Source organism: Leucopleurus acutus, assembly GCF_964270905.1.
Source record: "Leucopleurus acutus genome assembly, chromosome: 10".
Lineage (NCBI taxonomy): Eukaryota > Metazoa > Chordata > Mammalia > Artiodactyla > Delphinidae > Leucopleurus > Leucopleurus acutus.
The window spans coordinates 19,455,455-19,468,808 of NC_139153.1; the positions used below are offsets into that span (position 1 = coordinate 19,455,455).

At 41.8% G+C, this 13,354-nt stretch overlaps 1 protein-coding gene across 2 annotated transcripts in view; it reads left to right on the plus strand.

The window, feature by feature from the left end:
* EIF4E3 (eukaryotic translation initiation factor 4E family member 3) overlaps positions 1-12,131 on the plus strand; it is a gene marked incomplete at its 5' end in the record, with an annotated part of 38,767 nt that extends 26,636 nt beyond the window's left edge. Inside the window, 3 exons of one of the 2 annotated variants that reach the window (XM_082848512.1) lie at positions 1,789-1,855; positions 5,582-5,737; positions 10,157-12,131. In XM_082848512.1, coding sequence (XP_082704638.1) covers positions 1,789-1,855; positions 5,582-5,737; positions 10,157-10,203 — 270 coding nt within the window. In that variant the 3' untranslated portion in view covers positions 10,204-12,131. The remainder of the gene's footprint in view (positions 1-1,788; positions 1,856-5,581; positions 5,738-10,156) is intronic. The other variant, XM_082848513.1, reaches the window with a different exon arrangement.
* Positions 12,132-13,354: the final 1,223 nt, after the last annotated feature.

Sequence of the window (13,354 nt, forward strand, 5' to 3'; positions counted from 1 at the left end):
ATAGCTGCGAGATTTGGCTAGTATTTGGCATCTATAATTTTTAAAACGTCAGGGGAGCAAACAAAAAAACAAGCAAGGCCTGTGAAGCTCTTCCTGCCCCCCTGAAAGGAGAGAAAGTTGTTTTGAATTTCCATAAGGACACCTTTTCCTTGCCATGTTCTGTATTTACTTGCAGTAGACATTGACTTCTGGTAGAAACAATCATGACGTCAGCGTTGGATGAAAGGTAGCTGAAAGACAAGTTTGTCCTCCCTCCTTGTCAGCTCACTTGACCACATTCAGTCGCAAATAATAACGCTTTCACATCTGCACAAGTGTCCTCATCCCAAGCAGCTCAGCCCTCTCTTTGTTGCTGACCGGTGGGAACCCGGTGGGTCAGCCTCCTCTGAATTCACAACAGGAGAGGGAACATCCCCTCCCCCTAACTTCCTCTCAACACCCTCATCTTTGTTCCTAATAGCGTAAGAGACTGCAGATGAGACAGATAAAAAACAGAAGGGATGGTTTCTAGGTGGGAGACAGGTAGACCAGACGGAGGGTCTAGGAAAGAGAAAAGAAAACCCTCCTTGAGAGTGAAAAGCCATGATGGTTGACTGCTGTGGTCTTGGTTAAAAATTCAGTGAGGCTGCTTTCAGCTCATTAGAACATGATAATACACACTCTCATTATAGTTAATACATTAGTGGGCGCCTGGTCCAGAGCAAACACGCAGCTGTTTATGGAATGGATCTTAAATCTCCAGTGCTGTTGGTGCAATCACAGTACGGAGCCCGTCGAACGCAACATTTGTTGACTAATTTCATGGTCACAACAGCCCTGGGAGGTCGGTCCTATTATTATTCCCTGTTCACTGAAGGAAACTGATGCTCAGAGAGGCTAATAAGCCTGCCCGGGGTACAGCTTTAAGCCGGCTGTCAGGAATCAAACCCGGTTCTGGTGGAGTTCAGGGCCTGTGAACCAAGACACGGAAGAGATACGGAACCAAGAACTTTTCGAGGAAGAGGAACTGGAAAGAACTTGGAGACCTCCAGTTACCTGTGCGTGGATGCTGGCTGTTGATTGGATGGCATTAGGGGGTCTTCAGCAGAAGAGGCTCCAGGTTTTCTCATAGGGAAGAGGTGGACTAGAGCGTGCACTGATTCTTCCAGGGAAATGCACATGTGCACGCACACGCACACGCACACACACCACAGTTCAGTCACTTAGCAGAAACAAAATGCCTTCAAGTGAATGGAGATCTGCAAGTCTCTGGTAGTCAGTAAACCAGAAATTTCCTTAAGTGTTCTTCACTTGTGTAACCTTGGAAGTACCTTATAAACTGCTGGAAAAGCAGGAAAGGGTATTGAAGAGAAGGATGGTCCTAATAGCATTCACTTATAACCAGCTGATACATTTTGAATCAGTGAGAGGCAAAGAAATTGGAAAAGTGTAGGTCGTTTGAGTGCATTTTCCCCACGCTGCTCTCAACTTCGTCAGAGGTGGCACTAGAGATTAGCTCTGTAGCTTCGGACCCCACAGCTTTGTGGACACAGAGTTTGTGACTTGGGATCCCTTGTATCTCTCTGTGCAAAGCGATGTGTAAAACAGTACAAACATACGCCACCACGTGGGTGTTTACGCCTGTGATTCAGCGATGTCTGCGGGCTCCAGATACGGGCGTGGAAAGGGCGTGAGAGGTTAAAGAAACTGTGACTTGGGTAGCTCCTGCAGATAATTGTTTAAAAATGTATATGTGTTCCTTTTCTTTGGTTTTCTTTTGCTTTGCTTTTTGTTCTTTTCCCACACCAGTCCACAGTCTGGAAAGAGTTGTTGTTAGCGACTATCGGGGAACAGTTCACAGACTGTGCCGTCGCAGGTAATGAGACCCTCAGCTCTGGCGTCCCCGCTCGCGCGTGCTTGGCTTCTGCTTGTTCCTTGCTGAGCCTTGTTTCTGTGTGTTTGCCTTTTTTACATATTTTGGAGTTGCTTCTTTTGTAACTATGAAGTTACTTAGCTTTTTCATGTGCTCGTGGCATTTTCATGTTACATGTGTATGTGCATATGTATACTGACATATGTGTATATTACGTGGATATACATATGTGTATACGCCTATATATTTTTTTGCACTTATAGCTCATCTTCATAGTGTCCGTGACCATCTGTCTAAAATAAATAGGCAGAAAAAAAGGAAAACTATTTTTTTTTAATTGAAGTATAATTGACATACAGCCTTATTATATATGTTCCAGAAGAAAATGAAATTTGACATTGGGCTTCTAACACCACTGGTGGTGGGCTTCCTTCGTCAGTTCCAGTTCTTCCAGAAGAGCCCAGTGGCTTAGTTGTCACCTGAAGTTTGTAGTTAGGTCGGCACAGTCCTTTCTGCCCCTCTCAATTACTCGCCCCTTCCTCCTGTCCCTCTCTTGGTCCCTTCTACTCCGAGTGAGAGATAAAGGGGAGGTGGGGATGAATCCCCATTAGCGTCTGTGATCTGACAACTGGGGCCGAAATGTAAAGTCTTCAGGACTTGACTTTGAAGACTTTACTTGAAGACTCACTCAGTTTTCAAATACTGAGTGAGTTTCTGAGAGCCCTGTGAATACATTTTTATTTTGCTTTTTTTGTTTGTTTGTTTAATTAAAGTATAGCTGATGTACAAAACCCATACGTTACAGGTACACAACATAAAGAGTCACAATTTTCAAAGATTACACTCCATCTGTAGTCATTACAAAATATTGACTCTGTTCCCCAGGCTGCGCGACACGTCCCCGTAGCTTATTTTATACCTAATAGTTGGTACCTGGTAATTCCTTAGCCCATTTTTATTTTGCTTTGTTTTTGTCGTGAAACCACTGAGAGAGGAAAATTGAATTGCTCGTTTAAAGTTTTGTTTTTTCTTCTTGGGTAGTTCCTTCTGAATGCTTCTGAGGTAACATTTAGAATCACATTTTTCCTGTTCAGCTTTCATTTTTTTTTTAACTCTTTGGTGTTGACTGATTTGCCCTCAGGCATCTTAACTGGTTCTGTCTTTCGGAACCCTTATAGGCCTAGCCGGTGCCAAGCAGGTTTCAGATTTACCTCACTAACAATTTCAGTCATTCTACTTTTGTTTTCCTTAATTCTTACACGTCTTTTTATTCACTGAAGACAGAACCTGGGTTAAGATGAAATTATCTTAAAAGTACAGATCCCTTCCGTTTAAATAGGGGGTAGGTAGCAACTTTACAATATGTAGTCAGAAATGCATCTTCGGTATAATTATAAACAAGTAAATCCCCGGGAGAGGAAGTTTTCTGTATGAATTATTCCTGTTTCCAGAACCAGGGAAAATAGTCTAAGTAATAATAAATAGGCAGGATTGAGCAAAGAAGACCTATTGTTCCGTGGTTGACTTTGGAACGAGAGCACCATTAAGTATTAACTGTTTGCTCTTAATTAACCCAGCTCCACCACTACAGCAGGTCAGCTCATCTCTCTGGTCCTCACTTCCCCCATCTTCAAACAGTGGCTCCTCCTAGCTCTGACGTCTTGTGCTGCCAGTACCCTAAAATAATCAGCGTTTTTGCTGGTTGATTCTGCTTATGAATATTACATGTTTGCTGATGGATCTCCTTTGCATACGGGCTGCAGCCTTTTTACCATGCCCTTTCTGAAAGTGCTGTGCTAGGAGGTTACACGTAGGTACCAAAAGCCAGACGAGACTGAAATATTGACAGTTCAGCATTTTCAGCACCCGTAAAGCTACAGTACCCTCTGCCCAATAGTGTAGAAATGGGCAAAACAAAAAGACTGGAAAATACTGCTCTTTTCCTGAAAGGCTGAGCTAGTGTCTTCACGACTGTTCTTGAAAGTGGTGAATGCCAAAGCTTCCCTCTTCACTTGATGATTTTTTGTTCACATAGAATTTAACATTGAGCTCTAGCAAATATACTTTGAAGGTAAATGAGAAAACAAGAAACACGTACATAAGACACATTTCTTGAGGGGATAATAAGTTTCTGTGGGTAGCCGTGATCAGGTACTGTTTACTCTTTTGGAAATTTTTGTTTAAATGTGACATGTATACAGAAAAGGACACAAACTGTTATGTGTGTACCTTAATATTCTCAAAGTAAACAGATCCCTGTAACTGGCACCCAGATCGAGGAACAGAATGTTACTGGCCTCCAGAATCTCTCCACACCCTCCCTTCCCCCAGAGGTGGCCACAAGCCCAACTTCTGACACCTTCGACTGATTTTGTCTGCTTTCAAACACTTCTATACGTGGAATTATTTAGTGTCACGTCATACACATTTAGCCAGAGTCAAGTTTATTTACAAAGGAAAGAAGGGAGAGAGGGAAAAAGGGAATGAAGGAGAGAAGGGAAGGACGGAGGAAAGAAAGGAATTATTTTACTGAAGATGAACTCCTTTAGTAATTGGACAGGTCCTCATTTAAATTGTATCTAAATGCTGGAACGTTTTAACCTCCAGAAGACACACGGGAAAACTGATAGCAGAACTATTGAGATGTACAGATTTATAGTAAATAAGGAAAATTAAGCAAAACATATTAACTAAAGCAAAATTTCCTAACTTTGATAATGCTCATCTTTCACATTTCACTCGTCGATGCTGAGTGTGCAAGGGCAGAGGGGTGACCCTACTTCAGTAATACGCTGCAAACATGTATACCAGGAGTCAAGTCTTTACTCCTGTCATTTTGCTGCAAATGACTGTACACAAAGTGGCTCCAGAGGACAGTACACAATCCTGCTTATCCAGCCACCATTCTCGAATGCCTACAGAGCAACCCCAAATCCAGAATTCAGTTAAAAAAAAAAAAAAAAAGACCTACATTAATCAAAGTAGATAAATGCTTTCCTGCCCATTTGCCGAAGTGCTCTAAGGACACGGCCACACTTAGAAGATACTTACTTTATACACAGAGCTAACAGATGGTCATTGATTCTCTAGCCTACAGTTAAAATGCCCAAACCAGAAGGGGGATGGCTAGGGAGAAACAGGCAAGAGCAGGGATGATTAATAAGAAAGGAGCAGACAAGCAAAACCACAGAAAGCAGAATGAGCAACTCGGAACACACAGTCTGGGTCCAGTTAGTGTTGGGGCCTGGAGCACTAACCACCCCGAGATCTCTGAATGGTTGGCGGGAAGTCGGGAGAAATACTTGCTGTTCTTCACAAAGACAGCCCAGCATCGAGGAAAAAGTTCATGTGAGTTCAGTTGGCTTTGGGGGGGCCGATCATTATGCACCTTGAAAAAGTCGTATCAAAACAGAGTAAGAAATAGTCCAGAGCTTCGGTAACATGTTAAGAAGGGTAACTCACTTGTCTGGAAAATTTGTTTGGCCGGGACACTCTGTTTACCTAAGTCGCCGGATAAATGTGATGTGACTGCTGCAGCTTTTGCCCACTAACTTGCTTTTTGTCCAACGATCCCCCTTAGAAACAGTATTTATCACGGGTTCTCTCGTGCCACCTTGTCTTGATCATCTTCTCTACAACTTACAGATAAAATGATAAGTGCTAAAAAACCGGCTCCCAGCGGACTTGAAATTATCACTCATTTCTTTCTTCCCCCTTCCTTCCGCTCAGATGACGAAGTAATAGGAGTTAGTGTCAGTGTCCGGGACCGGGAAGACGTCGTCCAAGTCTGGAATGTAAATGCCGCCGTAGTGGGGGAAGCCACCGTTTTAGAAAAGATCTATGAACTCCTGCCCCACATATCTTTTAAAGCCGTATTTTATAAACGTAAGTGCTTCATTTCCAGTTACTACTTTCTAGCTTATTCTATCATACTTTTAAAGACAGAAACCGTGTTGCCAATGAGGTGCAGGGAGAATCGCTTGAAATTCTATAATCCAATAAGTAATTCAATAAAATACATTTTAAGGGTGTTTTAAAAAAACTTTAGCCTCAGAAATTGAAGTGAGATTTCAGTTGTCGCCTAACCACACGGATCAGAAAAGGAGATACTTACTGTTTTTGTTATTTCAAAAATTCAAACCTGATCTCAAACTTGTCATTCTCAGAAAAAATTACCTTCTATTCGAAGCAACAATAACAAAAAAAGTTATTATATGAGCTGGCAGGTAGATTTTCAATCATCCCTTCATAAACAGGGATTTATAATGTATAACATCTGTATCCGTGGAGGAACTCGTTCTGCGCACAGGCAAGATTGAATGTTCTACTGAAATGGTAATACGTCCTCATTACGGATGACTGTGACACAGAAGAGAATGCACGCATAGTGGTGAAATGTTAACAGTATGAATAGGTGTGTGGACCCATTGTTTCCATTATGATTCATGTTCATTGCTTTTGTGTGCTCTTTTGAAAAAGTCATCTTTTTCATAATGAAAACAGCTTAGTGCTATTAAACCAATGTTTGGTAGATCAAACTGCGGGTTACAGTTTTAACAGTGAGTTAGAGCAAAGGATTGACAGCCCTACACGTATATGGTGAATTTCCTATTCCCCAGACTGTTCCAAGAGTCAGTAACCCAATTTTTTTAAACCACGGTATTTCATTGACTCTAAGATGCTCTTGATGATAAGTATTATTTTAGTATTTTACTAAGAAAGAAACATACAAGGCTCCTAATTAACCTATGGCACGTTCTTGATTCCGGGATCTTCATATGTGCAGTGGGGAGGCGGGGTGGGGAGTGCATCTTAGCATTGGTGAAATATACTCTATTACCGTTTCACTTTTCCCAACCCCTCGTCAAAAAGGGAAGAAAAAAAGTCAGATTTTGCTTTGTGATTGTCTTACTGTGATATGAAGACTAAGCCTCCCTCTAGGCACTCATATAGTCACAGGCCCAGTGATTTAGATTTTAAGCAGTGGGACAGATCTGCTGCTGCAGATACTCAGGAGATGCTTAGCGTCTGAAGTTTAAATGAAAGTTTCAGTAAAAGAGACAGAGGATGGCACTGCAGAAGGCACTTATTGATTGTGCCGTGCGGAAGTCGCACATTTCTAGATGCAGTTTTGCCTCCATAGGGAACATTAATTGTATTTTCAGCCCAGATATTCATTGAAAGTTCGCCGAGGGTCTTTTTTTTTGGTACTCCACGAGACTCACTCCAGCAGAAACTCTCCAAAAGGAAGTATGTTTCGCCGCCATTTATGAACGGGGCGAACATGTTCTTTACCTCCTTAGGACCTTCTCCACATTTGACTCCAAAGAGTAGAGAAGCGATTTGGAATGGTCAAGTCAGGCAGTCTGGACTTTTGTCCCACTTCAACACTGTGACCTCGAGCAAGTCGCGGTGTCTCCTCCTTCCACTTCCCCATCTGACTATTGAGAAGGTTGGTCTTAAATGATCTCCAAGGTCCCTTCTGCTTCAAAATTCTAACACGTAGGGTAGCAGCAGGCTCAACACATGATAGGAGTGTTTAGGCCACAGAGGTAATCGGGCCACTGAGCGGTTAGGCTAGTTTTTAGGCCAGTGGCAATAATGAGGTAAGACTAAGGTAAGACTAAGTGGCAATAATGAGGTAAGACTAAGCAAGGATGAGTCATCACTTCGTGATGGCTGGGGTTGGGGGAGGGTGGGGGGAGAAAAAAGCCAGACAGAGGAGGGGACGCTGCAGCTCCCCAGATCAGGCGCCCTTTAGGGCGTCTACATTTATGTGGAGGCCACAGTGACGTTCGTGAGTCAGGCAGAACTGGCTGTGGGTCTTAGTAGAAATGCATATTTTAAGGGCATAAACTGACATTTAAAAATTCAAAGATTATTCAAATAAAAATTGGAATTGGAAAAAACAAGCAATTGTCTTTATTTTATATAAAGCAGGCAGTCCTTTACTCAGTAGGGTTATACACCACGTGCTGCAGAATTGATTTGGAAAAATGAGGTTTTGGGCAGAAATGTTACTCACAGCTTGATAAAGAACAGGCAGGGTGTTAGGTAGGTAGGTAAAGAACAGGTAGGGTGGTAGGTAGGTAGGTAAAGAACAGGTAGGGTGGTAGGGTGAACTAGGTCAGAAATGGCCAACTCCATGGCTCTTCCTCAGTCTTGTTACAGGAGCCACGTGACAGGGGAGATTTTCCCGCATAGAAAGAGCCCTAATGAATCTGGGCAGGGCCTCCAGGCAGGTGGCTGAGGGTCAGGCTGTTGATAAGTTATCTGTGGGTTAGATACAGTTTGGTTACTTGACTGAGAAACTTAAATGAATGGAGACCCCCTCCCCCCGCCAAATTCTGTTGGGCTCTTCGGAGCAGCTGAATGACAAATGTCTTCTAATGTGAGAATTGTTTAGAGCAGAGTTTGGCAAACTACACTGTCCAGCCAAATCTGCCCCCTTCCCACCTGTTTTTGTATGGGCTGCAGCTAAGAATGGCTTTCACATTTTTCAATGGTTGGAAAAAAATCAAAAGAAGAACTACGCTTTGTAACATATGAACATTGTATGAAATCCAAATTCCAGTATTTATATATAAAGCGTATTGGTACCTAGCAATGCCTGTTTGGGTATATCTCATCTGTGGCTGCTTTAACGTAACAAGGGTAGGGTTAATAGTTGAGACAGAGACCCTGTGACCCACAGAGCCTAAGATGTTTATCCTCTGCCCCTTTCCAGAAAAAAGTTTGCTGACTCCTGGCTTTGACCTTTTCTATATTCCCTTTCAACCAAGGCTAACCCAAGGCCCACAGAACTTTTCCCTGTTCCCCAGAACTCTCCCGATTCTGAATGTTCTGTTCCCATCTCCATGACCCATCAGGATTGCACTGTCTTAACTATGACTGCCCCAAACTGTCCCTCCCACTGAGAAGTAATAAAAATCCATGGACAGTTCCTATCTCTTGATTTATCTTTTGGGGTCCAGCATCGCTAAGAGGTCTGTGCCCCCCCCCCCACTTGACCCAGTAGCAATGCTATACTTCATTGAAGAGCAGGCCACGTTTTGTTTGATGTCTGTCCTAAAAATCTTTCTTAAAAAGAAAAAAAAAACATACAAAGTGAAATATTTATAAAGTTCTACATGTGAGAAATGTTCAATTAAGTCAGCTTGGATTCCTGGCCACCCTTGGGAATTGGGCCAACCTGCGGTAACCCCGGGAGCTGCAAAGTGTGCTTCTCTCAATGTTTTATCCAAGTGAAGAGCAGGTTTGGGTGAATAACCATGATGATCCTAAAGGGCAAATGGTCCAGTTCCCCGCCTCACCCCTACCACACACTAGTCTGAAGAATTTAGTCCATCTTAAAAATACAGACTTAGGAGGGGCTTAGCAGGGGAGATGGGCCAGCCCATGTCTGCCCTCCTACGACATCCTTCCTAGGGGGGAGGGGGGATGGACAAAGCATGGGGGATCCTGAGTGGCCTTTGGCTTTTTCAGCCCTAAGTCAGTAACTTTTCCATTTGAGGGAAGAGGATCTGCCCTTGCTTCATGATGATGGTTTAACCAAGTCCAGGAAGTGGATTTTCAAACTGGGTCTTTCGCCTTGGAGGAAATATTTTATATTTCACAGGTCTCCCAATTCCCACCTCCACTTTATAAAAACTTAAGTCTTTGGAAAATATTTTTCATAGCATCATTTTTTTATTCTGAAGTTCCTAATTTTAATTAGTCATTTTGCAAGCCAGACAGTAGGGCTGGAAAAAAAGAAGAAAGAAAAAAAAACAAAACGTGATTGGGAAAAATAAAAGACCCATCCATTTAATGAAACTTCATTTCCCACAGAGGGTGTTTAAAGGTAGGGGAGGACCTAAGAGAATTGCTGTCCTCCTGGTGGTGTTCTCAGTTTTGTTTTACTTTTGTTTTGTTTTATTTTTGAAGATGAGCTTGTGAATGGCCCTGTCTTGGTTCTGTGAGGCCCCTCCCCAGCACTGCATTCTGCGGGGCGCATTTCCCTACAGAATTTGCTGGCAGCCCAGTGTATCCTCTTCATCAGCTTGCTGGGATTACTCATCCTCTCCGGCACAGCAAGAAGGAACAGGCAGCATGCCCATTGCTTGTTTATTCCTTGTTTTAATTTTCATTATTACGTTTCTCAGGAAATGCACGCCTTAGCTAACAGTTAGTGGCACACAAAGGTATTTGAGTTCTTGCCAACATTTGGGGAAACTGAATGAGATGCCTTAGAGGAGGGTTGCCCCATCCTTTGCTTAAAGTTTTCTTTCCTTTTTTTCTTTTTTGTTTTTTTCTGTCCTTTAGCCCATGAAGAGCATCATGCTTTTGAAGGTGGACGTGGAAAACACTAATTGCACTCTGTAAAGAATTCTTTGTCCTTTGCTGATTGGTTTTGGAAACGGTCTTAACAGGAGGGAGAGTGAAGAGAAGACTTGCCGAAGCCCGATGCTGGTCCATTTAGAGTGGGTTTCTGCCCTTGCAGATTGAGCAATTAGGATTCAAAGTGGCAGGTGGGGTGGAGGGAGATTGTGTGGGTTTTTACCGTCACATTACTTGCTTTTTTTTTTTGCTTTCTGAATTCTCTGTTCTTTTCACTCCAATTTTTTTTTTTTTTTTTGCCCTTTTAAACTCCTCATTCAGTCTAATTATTGTTTTCTATACTCCCCTTTCATTGAGGCACAAGAAATTGGTTTCCCTTTAAGTAGCTCTGCTGTACCTAGTTAATGAGAATATGCATAATCGTGACAATACTGCTTTTGAAAACCACACTGTCCTCGGAGGAATACTAGCTGGGTGAAACCTGTCTTTTGATTATTTGTTGTGACACATTCCTACATACTGTGCACTGGGCATTGTTTTTTCTGTCCCAGGGAAAAGAAAAACCTTACTTAATCTGATTTTTCACTGAGAGCACACACATCTTTTATTTTTCCTTTTTAAGAATTTTTTTTTTCCGAGATGAAAGGAAAGGAATAGTTGGGTTGCCAAACATGAAAACTATAACCACAGTTGAGTATCAGTATATAAATCAAACTGTAGATCTTTGGACCCTCGGTGGAAATCCTTTCCAACCAGAATTTCAATTTGGCCTTTTCAAAGGGAGGCGCTTGGAGTGGTAGCAAGGGGTTTGTCTCAATAGGAAACCTTATAATTTCTGATCTAAAGAGGAGGTGATATTTTAAGTGTTTGAATTAAGCTGCTTCTAAATTTTGGGTGTGTGTACCCACTTAGGGCTTTCCAAATGAATTCAGACACATTTTGTTAAATGATCCCCTTTTACCGTTCACATTGTGTGTCGTTTCCAATAATCAATCATTCTCCGGTGTGGGCAGCTTTCCCCTGCCTTTTTCATTTAGGAGCAGAAGTTAAATCTCATTTCCAGGATGAATGTGAACATTCACAAAGTTGAACTCTGAATGCATTCTGTTCACATTAATTTTTAGAATTGTTGAGATACATCGTATTACGTTACCAAATAAATACCGGTTTTAGTAGAAGGAAATGACCACCCTCTGGAACACTCAGAATGTTCTGATTTCCCTCCGTCGACTCTGCCAAGCCTCCTACTGCGTCTACCTGAAAAAGGCAGGGCCATTTGGAGACGCTTCCTCCTGCTGGCTTTTTTTTCTGGACTCAGGGGAGCTAAGGCATGCTTACACTTTTCACAAAAGGGCGGTGCATCCCAACTTCATTGCACCCAGGATTTTTAATTCCTCTTGCAGTACTGACCAGCAGAGAGAGGTGGGGCTCCTTGCAGCCCAACCTGTGTTTGTAAATAAAATCCTCCATTCAAACATTTTAAAGGATTTGAAACAATATCTTTTTACAAAAGTCATGCCCTTCACTTGCATCACTAACCACATCAACCATAATAACAATGATCATGGCTTTTCTTTTTTTTTTTTAATGCTTTGTTTCTAAACTTGAGTTTCTCCAGTGATTTCAAAATGAGGTATAAGGATATCAGACCCATTTTTCAAAAGCCTGGAACTTTTATTTTTTTAAACATTGTACTAACATCCAACTTGTTTTTAAATTATTGATCAAGGATTTAAAAAAAATATTCTGGGCATGAATTTAAATTCTTTTTTATAATATAAGTATTTTTCTGATAGAGTAGAAAAAAGGATATAATTGACTTATCTTCATTATAATTGTCATATATATTTCCACAAGTAAATGTTGAAGTATTTTTATTTTTGAACTTTATTTAAAGCATTGTGATGACATGTTCAACTTTTGCATGTATGTAGCTTTTGAAGTAAAAAAATAAAAGGAATAGGCATGTTAGGCTCCCATTAATGTTTTCTAGTTTCTATTGTTTATGATCACGAAACATGGTTTAACACACAAAGTAGGTTTTTTTGTCCCAGAGAACTTGTGCCACTCTTTCTGACCCTGTGGAAAATACCAGCTGTGAGAAGGGTTTAATTTGCCCAAGTTAAAAACCTATCATCTAAATTACCCTAAGAGAGGATTTTGTCAGATTTTGCTTTGGAAATTGTTTTAATTGACTATTTAGTTCTTAAGAGACAGTATATGAACTAAGCTGATGTAATCAGTTTAAAAAGCTCTCATTACCTTTTTGGATTAAAGAAGCTAATACTCTGGAGATACAAGGAAATGTTTTGTGGGGCACGTGACTTTAGTGTTAGGGTGGCATCCCCCCCTCGGCCATTGCTGGGTAAAGGGGGTACTTGCAGTAGAATCCGGGTGTCTTTCAGTGAAGTCTTTGCAGGTGTAGCCTGGACCCTCTGCATAGAGCCATCCAGAAGCCAGAGAGCTTGCTCTCTGGTCTTTGTCATTCCTATTAAATAAGGACAGATGGTACTCATTGAAAGTAACTTGTCTGTATTTCGGTTCTCTTTTGTAAGCGCTTTCTGAATGCCAGCTCACTCCATTTTAATATTCCTCCCACCCACAATGTTTCTGCATTTCTGAAGTGAGGGTGTAGTTTACAGAGGACACGTCCATTTAATATGACGTGCCTGTTAAATTGAGGGATACAGTTGATGGAGAAAAAACATGGAAAGGAAAACACAGTTCTGGTAAACTTCGAGTTTAACTTGACTCTGACCTTCACTTTCTTGAAGTTAGCCGATGTCTAGATCATACATATAGTCACAAGACTTTGTACTTGAAAGAAATTTTGAACATAATTGGGCCCACTAGACATAGTGTATAATCTACCCACAGAGAGATTGTCCTTTGTGAAAGGACAGGGGACTAGCCAGCGTGATAGAGCTGGGCATTGAAGTCTGCAGGCTACACCGCAGTCCAGGCTTCCGTAAACAGGGAACACTCCAAGTCTGTCCCCCAAATGCCAAAACATGTCACCCCGATCACGCACTAAATATCTGATCCAACCTGGCCATCGATACACCGATACATAATCAGATACCCCTGTTATAAGCAGCTCTCGTTCTCTGCCTGTCACACTCAGTGACCGAAGCAGTGTCACAGTGTGGTGTTAGAAAATAACCTTATTATCCCAGGAGGCGG